The sequence below is a fragment of the Carcharhinus amblyrhynchos genome, chromosome 8 (assembly GCF_965287045.1).
Source record: "Carcharhinus amblyrhynchos chromosome 8, sCarAmb.v2.hapA, whole genome shotgun sequence".
In the NCBI taxonomy this organism is placed as follows: Eukaryota; Metazoa; Chordata; class Chondrichthyes; order Carcharhiniformes; family Carcharhinidae; genus Carcharhinus; species Carcharhinus amblyrhynchos.
The window spans coordinates 78,641,228-78,658,565 of record NC_137331.1 but is presented as its reverse complement, the minus strand read 5'-3'; the positions used below and the strand labels follow the sequence as shown (position 1 = coordinate 78,658,565).

The following is a 17,338-nucleotide window of genomic DNA, read 5'->3' as shown; positions in this document are numbered from 1 at the left end:
TCTTGATTTTCAGAAGGCGTTTGACAAGGTACCTCACAAGAGGTTATTACAGAAGGTAAGGGGGCATGGAGTTGGGGGTAGGGTGTTAGCGTGGATAGAGGACTGCTTGTCAAATAGGAGGCAGAGAGTGGGGGTCAATGGGTGCTATTCGGATTGGCGGTTGGTGACTAGTGGGGTGCCCCAGGGGTCGGTGCTGGGGCCTCAGCTTTTTACCATTTATATAGATGATCTGGAGGAGGGAACCGAGTGTAGGGTGTTGAAATTTGCTGATGACACCAAAATTGGTGGAAAGGCAAATTGTGCGGAGGGTGGGGAGAGTCTACAGAAGGATCTAGATAGGCTGGGTGAATGGGCCAGGAAATGGCAAATGGAATTTAATGTTGGCAAGTGCGAGGTGGTCCACTTTGGTAGGAATAATGGTAGGAAGGATTATTACTTACGTGGAGACAAACTGCAGCAGGCGACGGTGCAGAGGGACCTCGGGGTCCTTGTGCATGAGTCTCAAAAACCCAGCTTGCAGGTGCAGCAGGTGGTCAGGAAGGCGAATGGGATGCTGGGCTTCATAGCGAGGGGGATTGAATATAAAAGTAGGGAGGTCTTGCTGTGGCTGTATAGGGCATTGGTGAGGCCGCAGCTGGAGTACTGTGTGCAGTTTTGGGCGCCGTACTTACGCAAGGATATTTTGGCCTTGGAGGGAGTGCAGAGGAGGTTTACTAGGCTGATGCCGGAGTTGAGGGGGTTGAGCTATGAGGCCGCTGTCTACACCAGGCCTCCTTTTAAACCTGGCGCTGAATTAAAGCTGGCTGGTCCACAACTCCTTTTAACCACTCCCTCAGAATTCTTAAAGCAGTAAATACAACAAAATAAATGCTTTAAACAGTTCTACAAAGAACAAAGTGCTTTAAACTTATTTAAACAACTTTTTAACAGCTCTATTCTCTCTCCACAGAAGTTATCAGACCTGTTGAGATTTTCCAGCATTTCTTGTTTTTATTTCAGATCGCAAAATCGGTGATATTTTGCTTTTAACTTAAAATAACTTGGCTATGAGTAATTTAGAGAAGATTATTGAAATGAAAACATTTAGTCCATGAGCCATTATTCCATTGTAATTTGCAAAATGCTTTTCTTTTCAAACTGTTTAACTTAAACCTGACTCTTAGTTACTGCTGAGAACTTGGCATTTCTTTATCAAAGGTGGGACTCTAAAGGAATACATTTTTTTGGACTGGGACTGGATGGTGGCTAATCTGATGAAAATGTAGCCTGGAGAGGTAAGAGGGGTAAATAGCTTCAGACTACGGGAAAAGGAAGATGGGAAGATTGGTACTGATAGGTATAAGTTCTATCAGAAAAGTGTTAAGGAAGGTAATGTGAGCAAATAAGATTTGCATGAATATGTAAGAATTATATGTTATGAAGTAGATTTGGCTTCCATTCCGGACACCAGTTAACATAGGAAAAATGGCAGAAACAGGCCATTTACTCCACGCTGGTGTTCATGCTCAACTTGAGCCACCTTTCCTTATCTAAATCTATTAGCTATCCCTTCATTTTCTTCTGCCTCATATGTAGTTATTATTGAAAGTCTGAGCCACTCCACATATAATTTACTAGCCTATAAGAATGTTGCACAAATTATAGAACAGTGTACCAATTTACAAGAGGAAGTTAATGACAATTCAAATTTAACCAGCATATAATTAACAAACAAGGCAGCCAACTAAAACAGTTTCTCTCAACCAACATAGAGCCCTCACCTTCATGGTTTCACACTGTTAGAAAACTGGACGATATGAACATGCATTATTAATATGGTCATTTTATGTAAATATAAGTTTGAAAACTAACAGAACAATATCATGGCTCTGCAAATTGTCTCCCCCCCTCAAGTATTCAGTATTCCAAAGATATTCTTTAAGGGCAACAACTTAAAAATTTAAATAAAATTGCTCGATAATTTCCATGCAGTCTCCTTCTGGTACCCTGCATATCTTGCTTTTGTGCAATATATACTGAAATTTTTTTTGAGTTAAACGACAGAATCCCACATTAGGATTGATGACTGACCTGGAGTCCTTAGCATGTGGATGATATTGTAACACATCTTCAAATGTTATTGTGCAGCAATATTGAAACACTGGACATCACTAAGATTTTACAGGATGCCAGTATAATTACAGTCTAACTACAAGCATAATAATTAAGAACACAATCTACTTTGAAAGGTGCTCTTACATCATGCCAACTAGAGCCGAAAGCCTGTCTGATTCAGCTTCAGACAGTTGCCAAGAATGGAAACTAAAGTCAGTGAAGAGTTTGTGGAAAAGACAAAAGACAATGGTTTGAATCTTCCCAATTTTCAGTTTAGCAAAATTTAATTTTGGTGAAATTTAACAAGGCAGGTTGGGATATAGTTCATATGGAACCTGATGAGCTTTTAGATGATATCACGAGGAGTGGTAGAGGAGATCTTTGAGATCCCACCGATAAATGCGGATGGGGGAGAAGAAACCATTACAGATGATCCTCTGGTTATGAACTGATAGATCAGAATGGAACAAAATTGAGCAGTTCCACCGAGCTGGATGACAGAGATATTGGAATAGAATGGTGTCCCCAACTGTGACAAAAGCTGCAAAGATAGGTTAGTTTATCACAAGTCATTGTCAAAAAGGTCATTAGTAATTTTGATATGGGCCATTTCAGTAATACAGTTAGGTGCAAAACCTGATGGGAGGTTTCAAATATGGAACTGTGGAAAAAATGGACACTGATTTGGGAAAAAACAGTGTTCAAAGAAAAGAAAGTTTGGAAATGGGGTGGTGGCTTTCAATGGCAAAGGCACACGGCAGCTGTTTTGAAGAAAGGACAGCAGATTTGAAGCAGGTGGAATGGTACCTGAGGAAAGGGCGCTGTTAACACGGGGCTTTGGTTCAGCGGTCAGTAAATTGGGCAGTATGGATCAAAGCAGCAGTAGGTGGATCCCACTGACAAGTTGAGGTTGAAGATCGAATTCTAGGATCTCAAATTGAATCTGGAGGAAAGCCCTGTGTTCAGAGCCAGGGCAGAAGGAAATATTTATGCAAGTTTGTACCAACCGACATGGGAAAGGGAGGGAAAAGACTGTGGCAATTTCTCTATGCGATAAAGATGTTCACAAATTTCTTGCATTTATTGTGGGAGGAGAGGGTGGAGAGGCAGAGAAGGCGTTTTAAGTTTTGTGGAGATAAGCCAGGGGTTATCTTTGCATTCCTAGACAATCAGAATATTGAACAGTTTTGGCAACAGAAAGCATAATTGAATAAAACTTCAAAACCAAAGTTTGAAATTTGAAACTGTGCTAGAGAAGAACTTAAGGGACTGTTTTCTCCAAGGCACAGAAGAGAATTGGAAGAATATGAGGAAATATGGGTGTAGATAACTGATCAGAGGTTGCCTTGTCAGGTGCAGTTTCAATGGCAATTTCTGATGATATCAAGAGGAAACATACAAGCTCGTTGAAAAATAATTTGATTTAACCATACCTTGCTGCAAAGATTTGAAACAACCCTAAATTTGCCCTTCCATTTTCATCAGTTTTCTGCAGTTGCGGTGTTGGTGACAGCTAGAGGAAAAGGAAATCATTTGTTACAGAAGTAAAATTCAATTAGTTTATTACTAAAACACATGGGTCTATAGAAATCCAAGTAACTCTGGTAGATCACATTATACAACAAAGAAAGAAAGAAAATTACAGCACAGGAACAGGCCTTTTGGCCCTCCAAGACTGCACGATCACACTGTCCATCTGAACTAAAACCCCAAACATCTGGGGACTATAGCACTCTTCTCCCATCCTATTCATGTATTTGTCCAGGCACCCCTTAAAACTCACTACCGTATCTGCTTCCACTACATCCCCCAGAAGCGAGTTCCAGGCACCCACCACCCTCCGTGTAAAATACTTGCCTTGTACATCTTCTTTAAAACTTGTCCCTCGCACCTTAAAGCTATGCCCCCCCAGTATTTGATTCTTTCACCCTGGGAAAAAGCTTCTGACTTTCCACTCTGATTATTACCCCTCAATCTTGTAGACTTTTATCAGGTCACCCCTCAACCTCCACTGTTCCACTGAGAACAAACCAAGTTTCTCCAACGTCTCCACATAGCTTATACCATCCATACCAGGCAACATCCTGGTAAATCTTTTCTGTACCCTCTCCAAAGCCTCCACATCCTACTGGTAGTGAGGCGATGAGAATTGAACCCTATATTCCAAATGCAGCCTAACCAAGGTTCTACAAAGTTGCAACATGACTTGCCAATTTTTGAACTCAATGCCTGGCCCATGAAGGTAAGGATATGCCATATGCCTTCTTGACTACCTTCCCCACCTGCCACTTTGAGACCTGTGTACCACTATGATTTGTGGGCTGCAAATGTTTCTGTTATATAACAATATTGTTAGAAAAATAACATCCTGAAAAATGTATTTCGACAAAATGGGGTAATTCAATCTCTCATCCAAAATAGGGGAGAGGGGAATGAAAGAGGTCTAAAAACAGTATTCACCTTTTAACAAACTTTGGATGTCTCTCTCCCCTCCCCACATTCTGTAGCTGAAGACCGTGTCTAGACCGGTAGTTTTCAACTGGTGCATTGTGAGAAGTGCGCTGCGGCCGTGGGGCAGACTCGAGACTTTATTTTCTTACTTGTGGAAAAAAACTGAACTCCTCCTCTTCCGTGCGTCGGAAGGAGCCTTCCAGCAGATTGCCTGAAGCCATTTATGGCGCATCTTTAGCAGTGCCATTGTCCCTTGCTGCCCATTCTTCTTCACTGTCAATTGTTGAAGGCTCAGCTCCTGCTCCAATGGCACTATTGCAGCTATAGTTATTGCCATGAACCAGTTAACATAAACAACAACTCTTAACCAGGTGGAGCAGAGGGCAAGAAAACAGAGCTAAGAATGGCTTATTGCTCCAGAGCTTCAGACTGCAAAGTCTACATTGCTGATTTGCAGATGCCAAAGGAGAGCCAGAATGAGCTTTCAGCTACTATGGCCCTTTGAGGAATGTGTGGGTAGCACAGAAGCCTCCAGGTTTTGCTTTTGTGGAGATTGAAGACTCCATAGATGCAGAGGATGTTGGGAGTGGGATGGATGCCAAGGTTGTGTGTGGATTGAGGATGCGAGTTGAGCTGTCAAATGGGAATTCATGCAAATCACTCTATGGCTATCATCTGCTCACCACCAGTTTGCCCCCAGTGGCCACTGCTCTCAGCACAGCGAGCATGGTCACCAAGCCTACAATAGTTCCTGTCACAAGTAAAGGCACGGCATCGATTATTATGGTCTAAGTCTTGTTCCCATTCAAGATCCAGATCATGGGGACGTTGTTACATCAAATCCCGAAGCCACAGCCGCAATCCCCAATCCCATTCTCCTTCACATTCAAAGAGAGATTGGCCCTCACTCCAATGAAGTCCAAGGCCAGATCACCAAATCAAAGAATGCCTTCAAAATCTAGATCTTTTTCCATTAAGTGGGAAACTTGTTCCTCCTCAGAAAATTCTTGGAAGATCCCAAGTCCTCGAATAGATGATTGAAATGGAAATGTGAATAGCACAGCAATGGGGCCCTTGTCATCTGACTAACCCAGATGTTTTAGTGCCTTTTTACATACATGCATTTCACAGAAAAGTGTTACTCATGTTCATTTAGCATGAGTAAATATTAAGTTGTAAAACAACTGTCTAGCTTGCTCTGTGGAGCTTCCTCATTAACTGGCAGCATCCAGTAAAATGCTTGCATTGTCATAAAATGCTTGCATTGTTGTATTAAGCTTTACACCTTTATCAAAGTAGAGACTCTGTTTCAGTGAATTTGTTGCAGTGTGTGCCAGGTTAAAGTCATCAAGATTATATAATCACAAATTTCTAAAACTTCCAAACTGGTTAACTATTTTGTCTCTACAGTTTTTCCTCCCAATAATAAAAATGCATTAACCCACAGTACGAAAAGGCGTAAATGGAATCAAAACAGCACATGCTGAAATAAATTCCACAAAGTGCTCAAAATTATAACTAGATTAGTTTATTCACTGAGACAGTGGAAGAGTCTATGGTTTCAGTGAGGATCCTTTGTCACAGCTGCTCTAACATGCTTTGGTTGTTAACTGCCAAAAACCAGAACAGTCATTGAAATTCACCATGTGAGGCATTTCACATATTTCTGTTGCTAAATCGCCACACAAATACAAATGTTATTTGCAATGAGTAAACTGAATGACAAAAAGCCTTTGAGAAAATTATTTTATAGTTCCTAGTTTTATATTAATGTTGCATGCAATGCACAACTAAAGTTTTCCTATTTACTGAACCTGATAAATGCACTAATCAGTTTGTCATCAAACATGTTTACAAGTCCCAGAAAAGCAAAGTTCTTGTAATATATGAACTGTATTTTGATGCTTGTGTGCAGTGAGGGAAACAACTCTTAACCCATTTATGCACGTCGACATCTGGAATATTGTGCACAATTTTGGTCACCCTATTATAGAAAGAATACAGAAAAGGTTTACTAGGATGCTACCAGGACTTGATGGATTGAGTTGTAAGGAGAGGCTGGATAGACTGGGACTCTTTTCCTCTGGAGTGTAGGAGGCTGAGGGGTGATCTTATAGGGGTCTATAAAATAATGAGGGGCACAAATCAGCTAGATAGTCAATATCTTTTCCTAAAAATGGGGGAGTCTAAAACTAGATGGCATTGTTTTAAGGTGAGAGGGTAGAGATGCAAAAATGGCCAGAGGGGCAATTCTTTTTTGTTTACACAGAGGGTGGTGAGTGTCTGGAATAAGCTGCCAGAGGTAATAATAGAGGTGGGCACAATTTTGTCTTTTAAAAAGCATTTAGATAGTTACATGTGTAGGATGGGGATGGAGGGATATGGGCCAAATGCAGGCAATTGAGATTAGCTTAGGGGTTTTAAAAAAGGGCGGCATGGACAAGTTGGCCCAAAGGGACTGTTTCATGCTGTAAACCTCTACGACTATGTCAGAACATGAAGGACAGCCTGCAATTGTCCTGCTGATTTAAGTATTGAGAGGTTTGGGAGGCAACGAGGTAAACATCCTGGCTGAGGTTTCTAGATACAGAAATAAAAAGATCCACGTGCTGCCTTAACTTTATTTCACTTTACATCCTGACCACAAGTGTGGACCTTGCAATATTTAGTCATGGGCACCAACAGGTCATATTTAGTTTGTGGTGAGCATGCTTGCTTGCTTTCCCTATCAGACTAGTGTGGATTTCAGCAATTTAAAAAAAATTAACAAACTTAACTCAACAGTTTAGATCAATGTCCTAGGCCTATCAGAATCTTCTTCTCGCTCTTCCTTTGGAATGTCACACATTTTGTCCTTTCAATTGAGAGTCATGGTTTGAAATATTTCCTCTTTCTCCCCAACCCTGGCCTTGCTAATTCAATTATTCTTAATTTTAAGACGGGCATTTTAAAAAAAAAATATATAAATATAATTTGAGATTTCTTGCTGGTTATGATACTACTTTTCCAAATCTTTCTTTTTGAATGGTCTGAAACTGCAAGTATCTTTGCAAAACCTACCAAAAAGGTAGCAAGCACAAATGTTCCATCTCCATAGAGACACAACACCAGGTTACCCCACCCCTTTTATGTGATTGGTCACTGTTGGTTCACTATGACATTTGGGGTGTTTATGAGCAATCAATTCAACTGAAAAAACGTCAGTGTACTGTGGAATTATTTGTTAATCATTGAAGCGTGTCATGTTACTGAAAAGGTTGGGAACCACTGGTCAAGACTACCAGTGTACTGACAGGAGGAGAAAGCACAAAGAAGCTAAAGTAGCAGCACACTAACTCCAAATCACATGGGTCCAGAGGCCAGGTGCATTGAAACAATCTTCACCAAATATCCTTGTGAAGGGCAATATGTCAAAATGCAATCTCAGAAACCAACAACACAACTGGTGGTTGTTTCGTCCAACACCAGTAATGCCAACTCCTTAGACCTATCCCTCTGGCAAGAATTCTACCTTTTTAACTTATTTAAATTTTAATCCACTAGCCTTGTCAAAGCTGTTTTGGATTCTAGAGGACACAGCCTCAAAATGGGGGGGGGGGGGGGGGGGGGTGCAGTTTAGATCAGAGTTCAGGAGGAACTTCTTCACTCAAAGGGTGGTGAATCTCTAGAATTCTCTGCTCGTTGAAGTGGTGGAGGCTACCTCGCTAAATATATTCAAGTCACGGATAGATAGGTTTTTTGATAGACAGGGGAATTAAGGGTTATGGGGAGAAAGCGGGAAAGTGGAACTGATCCACTTCAGATCAGCCATGATCTTACTGAATAGTGGGGCAGGCTTGAAGGGCTAGATGGCCTACTCCTGCTCCTATTTCTTATGTTCTTATTCTGTTCCTATCACTGTAAGTTTTTATAAACAATTTTTTTGACCTCTCCTTTTGTTCTGTTAGTGATGCTGAAATCATACCCTTTAATTACTGGCTTAGTTGTGACGGAAATATTTTCACCACAATTAACCTTATTAAGCCCACAAACATCAATCAAATTTTGATTTATCCACCTCTGAGAGAAGCCCTGATTTTCTAGTAACTAAAGCATTCCATTTCAGATATAAGCTTAGCAAATCTCCTCTATATGTTCAACATTTTCCTGCAGTAACAGCCCAGAATTGAAATTTGCTAACCACAGCCTAATTATTAATGGTTACCATTTACTTTTATTGCATTACTACTATGCCTTTACGTATTCTTAACAGCACCTTAGGTGTACCTACATAAGATGGATTTTAACAGTTCTGAAGACCACTCACACCACCTTTTCAGTGGCAATTTGGGATGGGCAATAAATGCTGGCCTTTTCGTGGTTTACATTCCATAAAAGAAAACACAAAACTCAAAATTCCATTTGTTGCTTTTTAAAAATCTTATCAAGTTTAAAAGATTTCTGTTCCAGGGCATCACAAGCCCCCTATAATCTACATTGAGTGGTCCAGTGGTAGTACTGACACCTGGTGGATGCCAATGGTTATATACTCCATTTAAAACAAATTCACAACTGTTCTTTTAGCCAACTTTGTATGTATGTAGCTACATTTCCTCAAATAATTTGGATTTCCACATTAATTTACAAGCAATGCTAAAAGCAAATAGCTAATTTGCATTTTTAGCAAATGCTAAAAATCAAAAAAAATTCACCATTTTTTAAAATATAATCATTTCCTTAGAACACTCAAATTTGTAATTCCTGTAACTCAAATCCATTGCTAGCTATTCTTAATTAGTAAGAAGTCTCACAACACCAGCAAAAGCTACTAGTGCTACCACTAATACTAATGCTACCACATAAACCTGTTGGACTTTAACTTGGTGTTGTGAGACTTACTGTGTTTACCCCAGTCCAATGCCAGCATCTCCACATTATTCTTAACTACGCCATTTTTTCAGAGCATTAATTTTTATGGTCTCTCACTGCTCAGTACACTATCAATGCTATCTTACTCAGCATATCCCCTTCTCTTTTATTTAAAAATATTAGGTGCCGGAGTGTAGCAACTAGGGGATGTTCACAATAACTTCATTAGTGTGAATGTAAACCTACTTGTGACTAATAAATAAATCAATCAGAAGGTTTTATAACAACTTCCTTAACCAAAACATGTGCCTTGTTAATGGAAAAGTCCTAAATCAGAATTGCAAGGCATAATGCAATTAGCAGTGTGGGAGGTATTTAAATTAGTGAAACATGGAAAATACTGTGTCCCTTCATAGCCTTGATTTACCAGCATGCCTTTGAGTGAAGCAATATGAAGAAAGTTGGATCAAAATTCCCTCCCAAACTGCACTGTGGGTGTACTGACATTTACATGGACAGCAGCAGTTCCCCACCATGTAAGAATCTCGGAGTCCTACAGTGCAGAAGGAGGCCCCATTGAGTCTGCACCGACCACAATCCCACCCAGGTCCTATCCTCATAACCCCATCCATTTTCCTTAGCCAGTCCCACTGAAACTAAGGGGTAATTCAACATATCGGCCTCGCAGGTGGAGGAGGTGGTCAAGAAGGCGTATGGTGTACTGGCCTTCATTAATCGAGGGATTGAGTTTAGGAGTCGGGAGGTAATGCTGCAACTTTATAAGACCCTTGTCAGGCCTCATTTAGAGTATTGTGCGCAGTTCTGGTCGCCTCACTATAGGAAAGATGTAGAAGCTATTGAGAGGGTACAGAGGAGATTTACAAGGATGTTGCCTGGACTGGGAGGCATGCCTTATGAAGTTAGGTTGAGGGAGCTGGGACTCTTTTCCCTGGAGAGACGAAGGTTGAGAGGCGACCTGATAGAGGTTTACAAAATGTTGAGAGGAATAGATCGGGTGGACTCTCAGAGGCTATTTCCCCGGGTTGAAATGGTTGCTACGAGAGGACACAGATTTAAGGTGCAAGGAGGGAAGTTCAGAAGTGATGTTAGGGGTAAGTTTTTCACTCAGAGGGTGGTGAGTGAATGGAATCGGCTGCCATCAGTGGTGGTGGAGGCGAACTCGCTGGGGTCTTTTAAAAGACTTCTGGATGAGTATATGGGGTTTAATGGGATTGGGGGTTATAGATAGGTCTGTAGGTTGGTAGGTGTTGATGTGATCGGCGCAACTCGTGGGCCGAAGGGCCTGTTTGTGCTGTAGTGTTCTATGTTCTATATCCAATTCACCTAACCTGTACATCTTTAGACTGTAGGAGGAAACCAGACCACCTGGAGGAAGCCCGCGCAGACATGGAGAGAATGTGCAAACTCCACACAGACAATGACCCAAGCTAGGAACTGAACCCAGGTCCCAAGTGCTGTGAGGTAGCAGTGCTAACCACTGCGCCACCCTGTTCTCAAGAGAAATTTGGGGTGGGCAATAAATGCTGGTCTAGCCAGCAATGCCCATACCCCATGAATGAACAAAAGAAAGATGACTTGAGGATAATAGTTCTTACAGGATTGTGCATTGTTAGTTCAGTTCAATTTAGCTTTGATGCATGGTGGGCGATCATGCTGTCAGCCAACTGCACTCCTAAGTTACTTTATCCACCTAGCATTTTTGAGAAGCTACTGTATTTATTCAATTAACTTAGCTCAATGGAAAAAGTCATTTGAAAGTTACAATTCAGAAATATATTGAAAATTCAAGATATAATGTGGTTGGAGTCTAATATAAATGATTTTTTTCACTTATGGATAAAATTTTTTCTTGTGTTAAATTATTTCCATTCTTAATTTAAAATTGGAACTTGAATCGAAAATAAACATACCACTATTCAAAGCAGCAGTTGGTCACCTGTTTTTAAGAGCTTGACAATATGCAAATACCAGGTGGTCAAAGCATCGCGCTCCATTTTTTTGTTGCATCAAAAGGTCTTGATCTGAGAGCAGTCATTTCATTCCCAAAGCACAAAACAGAAGAAACCAAAGGAATATATGAAAAATAGGACTACATTTCTCAGATTTTGGGGCTGGGTAACTAGATGTCAGGCTTCTATCAGTGCTATCTGTATGCATTATAAAACCCTATTTTTAGGGTAACTATTCTTAGCCTTCACATGCAGGAAAACCTGTCACATTTTCCCTCACCCCACCCCCCCCCCCCACCACCACCACCATATTTGTGTACCAATCATGTTAGTGATACTACAACTTCTAAATTTTGCAGCCAATATGGCATCAGTAAATTCCTTACCTTTAGGCCATTTTCTTTTAGTAGGACAATTTTAATCATAGGTTCAGGAGAAGGATTCCCCCAAGCATCACAAAGCTGGACAACCAAAGGCTTATCAAGAGCCTTACCATTGACAACAGAGAGGGGCTAAACATAAAAAAAATGTTCAGTTAAGGCTCAATGATTCAATGTCAACTTTCAAATAAATTCTACAGAAAATTGAACTGATGGTCAAACTAAATACCTTCAATGTTGTTTGTAATCACCATAGAATCTCCAAAAACAAATCAATGATTCACCATCCAAATATATATAAGGCTATTATATAATTAAAATATGGACTTAAAAGGGTACCTACGAATGCACAATTTGCTGCTAAGCTCTGTACTTGTGAAAAAAAAGGATTCTATGAATAAAAAAATGATTCCATGAATAACCATTGACCTACGAATAATCAATAACCTTGAATCTTCATGGACAAATTTAATCGGATGAGTTCATTGTGTTTTTGTGACAATTTATTATATCTGAGACAGTTTCTTAGAACAATGTGTTGTGAATACAAACAGGGAATAGGCTATTTTGGTTTTGGCAAATGAGGCAGGTTAATTAATGATCCCATAGTAAGTATCCTCTAAGGAAGAGTGATTATAATATAATGACTTTAGATTTAGTCTGAAGGTGAGAAACTTGGGTATATCTAGTTATTTAACTAGTACCATAAACTTACTTAAAGGTAACAAAGGTATGAAGACAGAGTTGACTAAAATAAGCTAGGAAAATAGATTTAAAAGTAACGTGATAGATAATTCAGTCGCAGTCATTTAAGGAGGTATTTCACAATTCCCAAAAATATATTCCATTGAAAAATAAAGATTCTATGGGGAGGATGAACCATCTGTGGCTGAGGAAATGTGAATGGTATCAAATTGAAAAAGGCATACCCTACTGCAAACATCGGTGATAGGCCAGGAAAAATTATAGAAAAAAGCAATGGCTGAGTAAAAACGAGGAAACAAAGAGATTGAAAATAAACTAGTAAGAAATATAAAAATAGACAATAAGAGCTTTTGCAAGTATATAAAAAGAGAACATCCAAAGTAAATGTTGGCCCTTTAGAGGATGAGACAGAGAATTAATGGGAAATAAACAATTGGCAGAGGCAGTGAACAGATATTTTTAATTTACCTTCATTTGTCACTCAAAAACCACAAAGTTAAAATGCAGGTTCAACAAGTAATTAGGAAGACAAACGGAACATTAACTTTTGTTGCCAAGGGGTTAGGGATAAAAATAGAAAAGCCTTATTACAATTGAAAAGAGCATTGGTGAGATCACACCCAGAAAACTGTGCAGTTTTGGTCTTCTTACTTGAGGAAAATAGTTACATTGGATGCAGTTCAGAAATTTAATACCTAAACACAGGAATCTCTACAGACCAGGTACAACAAACACTTAGCAAACACAAAGCATGTAGAAATATTACACATTTTACCTAGTCATAAACATGCTGCTTCCAAGTACAGGGCACAAAGCTTGTCCAATTAAAGCCAGCATATCAAAGCATTTAACTATTTGTGATGGGACAAAATTCCAGCAAGTCATTGCTGAAAAAAGACATGCTGTCAACACCATTTACCTAGCATTCATCACTCACCAGATGAAGGAAAGCTCATGCTACCAAATAAACCTGCCGGACTTTAACCTGGTGTTGTGAGACTTCTTACCTCGCAATAGTAAATTATAATGCATGAGAAAGTGCTGATTGATTGGGAAGTTGATTTTGATCGGTAGAGGCTTGGCCATGGAGAAAGTTGACTAAGCTTTTGTTTTTTTCTTATTCATTCATGGGACATGGGTGTCACTGGCTGGCCAGCATTTACTGTCCATTCCTAGTTGCCCTTGAGAAGATGGTGGTGAGTCGCCTTCTTGAATTGCTGCAGTCCGTGTGCTGCGGGTTGACCCACAATGCCATTAGAGAGGGAATTCCAGGATTTTGACCCAGTGACTGCAAAGGAACGATGATATACTTCCAAGTCAGGATGGTGAGTGGCTTGGAGGGGAACTTACAGCTGGTAGTGTTCCTATGTATCTGTTGCCCATGCCTTCTAGAAGGAAGTGGTCATGGGTTTGGAAGGTGCTGTCTAAGGTTCTATAGTGAATTGCTGCAATGCATCTTGTAGACAGCTGCTACTGAATGTCAGCGGTGGAGAGAATGGATGTTTGTAGATGTGGTGCCAAAGGTTGCTTTGTCCTGGATGGTGTCAAGCTTCAGTGTTGTTGGAGCTGCATCCATCTAGGCGCGTGAGGAGTATTACATCATTCTCCTGACTTGTGCCTTGTAGATGATGGATAGGATTTGGGGAATCAGGTGGTGAGTTACTCACCACAGTATTGCTAGCCTCTGACCTGCTCTTGTAGCTAGTGTGTTTACGTGGCGAGTTCAATTGAGTTTCTGGTCAATGGTAACTCCAAGGGTGTTAATAGTGAGGGATTAAGTGATGGTAACACGTTTGAATATCAAAGAACAATGGTCAGAGTGTCTCTTATTGGTTCTGGTTATTGCCTGGTATTTGTGTGGCACGAATGTTACTTGACATTTGTCAGCCCAAGCCTGGATGTTGTCCAGATCTTGCTGCATTTGAACATGGATTGCCTCACTGAGTCATCGTGAATGGTGCTGAACATCCCCACTTCTGACCTTATAACAGAGGGAAGGTCATTGATGAAGCAGCCAAAGATGGTTGGGCCTAGGACACTATCGTGAGGGACTCCTGAAGAGATGTCCCAAATCTAAGATGACTGACCCTCCACAATCACAACCATTTTCCTATGTACCAGGTATGACTCCAACCATCAGAGAATTTGGTCCCGATATTCACTGATTCCAGTTTTGAAATTGTTTGAGTTCAAATGAGGGAGACTGATTCAATTACTATAAACTGCCTCTACCAGAGTCCACTTGCCAACCAATTAGCACTCTTCTCATGCAGTACAACTTGTGTGCTTCCTTTGCAATTGGCATTCTTGCCAATCTGTCCTGACGAGTGCAAGGCAAACAACTTCAGCAGTAATGTTTCTTTTTGTTTTCCCCAGCAATACTCAAGTCCTACACGGCTAAACGGCTATAATGAATTAAAATATGCAAAATACTGCAGATGTCGCCAGACCTGCTGACTTTCTCCAGCATCTTCTGTTCTTGTTGGCTACAATTACTTGATTGTTACAAGTACTACAAATCTGTCAAACTTAGGTTATTGGATAAACAAAGTTATCTATAATGCAGTTGCTGAAATGAAAACAGCACTCAGGTTCACAGTATTTCTGAGCACTTTAAAAGTGAAATTTACCTGGAAAAAAATTAAAAGTAAACTAACTATTCAAGCTTACCTCTTCTGTATTTCCCCACTCAAGGATGGTAATTTGGGTTGGGGGTCCTGCAGTTAGATGAATTCTTACATAATCCACAAAATCACGCCAAGCAAAACAAAGTTCTTTTTGACCAGTGGCTCCAGGTATAAACTTTATTCCCCGAACAACCACATACTGGCCATTTTCCTTTGAAGACAAGCAATGGTTTGCATTTATAAATCACTTTTGATTTCTATAAGTCTCACACTTCATGTCCAATTAATTATTTTTCAAGTACAGTTACTGCCCACTTAAAATAAAATACTTTTATATACATCTATTAGAGCCAACTCTGTATGAACACAGATGCTGTATTTTTCAAAAGCTTCTCAAAACTACCAAAGAGTTAGTCCATCATCTATAAATAGGCAGCAATTATAAACATGTATTCTGATAAAGTTTAAAACTAAATTAAGTTTTTAATTTTTCAGGATATTTTTATGGTCATCATCTGTACTTTGAAACTCAATTTTCTGTTCAGTCATATGAACTTTAAGTCAATAATAAAACAGGCAAGATTTTTTTCAGTAGCATTTGATAAGGTATTTATTGAGAAAACTGAAGGACAGGGTAATATGATACAAAACTGGCCAAGGACAGAAAACAGAGTGCAGTGATGACACATTTTTCAGACTGACAGATGTGTACAGTGGTATCTTTTAGGGACTATTAGGACTATTGGTCTTAATGTACCTTACTGTTCTGGACTTGAGTATAAAAGGGAATAATTTAAAAATTTATAGCAGACAGAAAAACTTGAAAATGTAGTAAACAATGAGGAAGATAATGACATGCTTCAGAAGAACATAGTATGAAGGTACATGCCAAATGAAATTTAATGAAATAGGAAGTAATATTCTTTGCGAAGAAAAGCAAGGAGGGGCAACACAAACCAAGTAGCACAATTTTAAAAACGGTGTTGGAGCAAAGGCTGGAGAGTTTACATTCATACTGTTATGGACAGGAGGGAGTTCATTTAAACAGCCTTGATTTCTCCTCTCATCAGTCATCTGTAAATAGAAAGGCGTGTTGATTCTGATTGTCCAACCCTCCGGTTTTGGTGTGTTCCCATTTGTATTAATAACGTCAGTTAATTTGAGATAGGGTGAACTTGAAAATTTTTTTTTTGGGGGGGGCGGGAGCGGGAAATCAGGAGGTGGGATAGCTGACATGTATTGGAGGGTGGGATAGTTAGTACCATAGTTAACTCAGGACTTAGAAGTGGTTAAAGTCCTAACTTTTCCTGGGTAACTACTCTGCTAGGACAGTTGGAACGATCAAAAGTCTCCAATTTAAATTGGACTATCAGATACATTCCAGGTGAAAGGTAATTGCCCAACGCAAGTTTAAACTTCCCAGGCAATTCCCGTGCAATCCTTCCCCGGATTTTCAGGGGAACAGAAGATATGGGCCAACATGGTGTGTAATGAGTGGTGAGAAAACTACTGCTGTTTAAAAAATATGAAAGGCTGGACAAGATCATTTGAGACAGAAAGCAAGGGAAATGCATAGTGTAATGAAGACACACTCTGAAAGAACTCTGAAAAAGGACACACTCTCCACCATTAGCCCCGTTTTAATTAATGAGTAGGGATGTTTTGCCTTTTTCCCATGCTCGGAATAATCCGATATTGATGGTTTGTGAAAAGAATGAGGAAGAGCCAACTATTCCACTAAATAAGTTCTGTAGTGGATTCAGCAGCATCAACTTTAATTCGGAGCAATAGCTCTCAGTAAAAGACAGATTGTGGAGTTTCATGAAATGTGACTATCTGGTGTACCTGCCAAGTGAATTTTACATGACTCTTGTCAAGTCCTTCTCCAGCTATTCCCAAAAGATTTACGCAGGAGGATGTTAGGGATTGAATTTGATTGCCATGGCGATCAGTAAGCATTGCATCTAAGAAATGAAAATAAATGAATATTTTACATTCAGGAGGAACTTTAACAATTTATCAACAATCTATCTTAAAAACAATACTTAAACAATCTTAAACAAACCACCACTGCAGTATTATGTTACAAACAAAATTTGCCAGTTTTCCACCATAAATTGTTTTTCTAACTCCCAAGTATTGAAAAAAAATCATCCACCACTCTTCTTGGAACAAAGAACAGATCGAGAATATAATGGCTTTAGTTTTGTGTCAACTATAAAATGGACAGAATAAGACCATTACACATAGGAGCAGAAGCAGG

General features: G+C 39.8%; 1 protein-coding gene and 1 pseudogene across 1 annotated transcript in view; one reads left to right on the top strand and one right to left on the bottom strand.

Annotated features, from left to right (window-relative positions):
- Positions 1-17,338, bottom strand: part of smchd1 (structural maintenance of chromosomes flexible hinge domain containing 1) — a 168,502-nt gene that overhangs the window by 75,952 nt on the left and 75,212 nt on the right. The window contains exons 28-31 of the mRNA XM_080194305.1: positions 16,921-17,039; positions 15,119-15,286; positions 11,750-11,875; positions 3,528-3,607 (exon numbers count right to left, since the gene is read on the bottom strand). Of these exons, the coding sequence (XP_080050431.1) occupies positions 3,528-3,607; positions 11,750-11,875; positions 15,119-15,286; positions 16,921-17,039 (493 nt within the window). The remainder of the gene's footprint in view (positions 1-3,527; positions 3,608-11,749; positions 11,876-15,118; positions 15,287-16,920; positions 17,040-17,338) is intronic.
- LOC145346698 (serine/arginine-rich splicing factor 7-like) lies at positions 4,949-5,586 on the top strand (annotated as a pseudogene).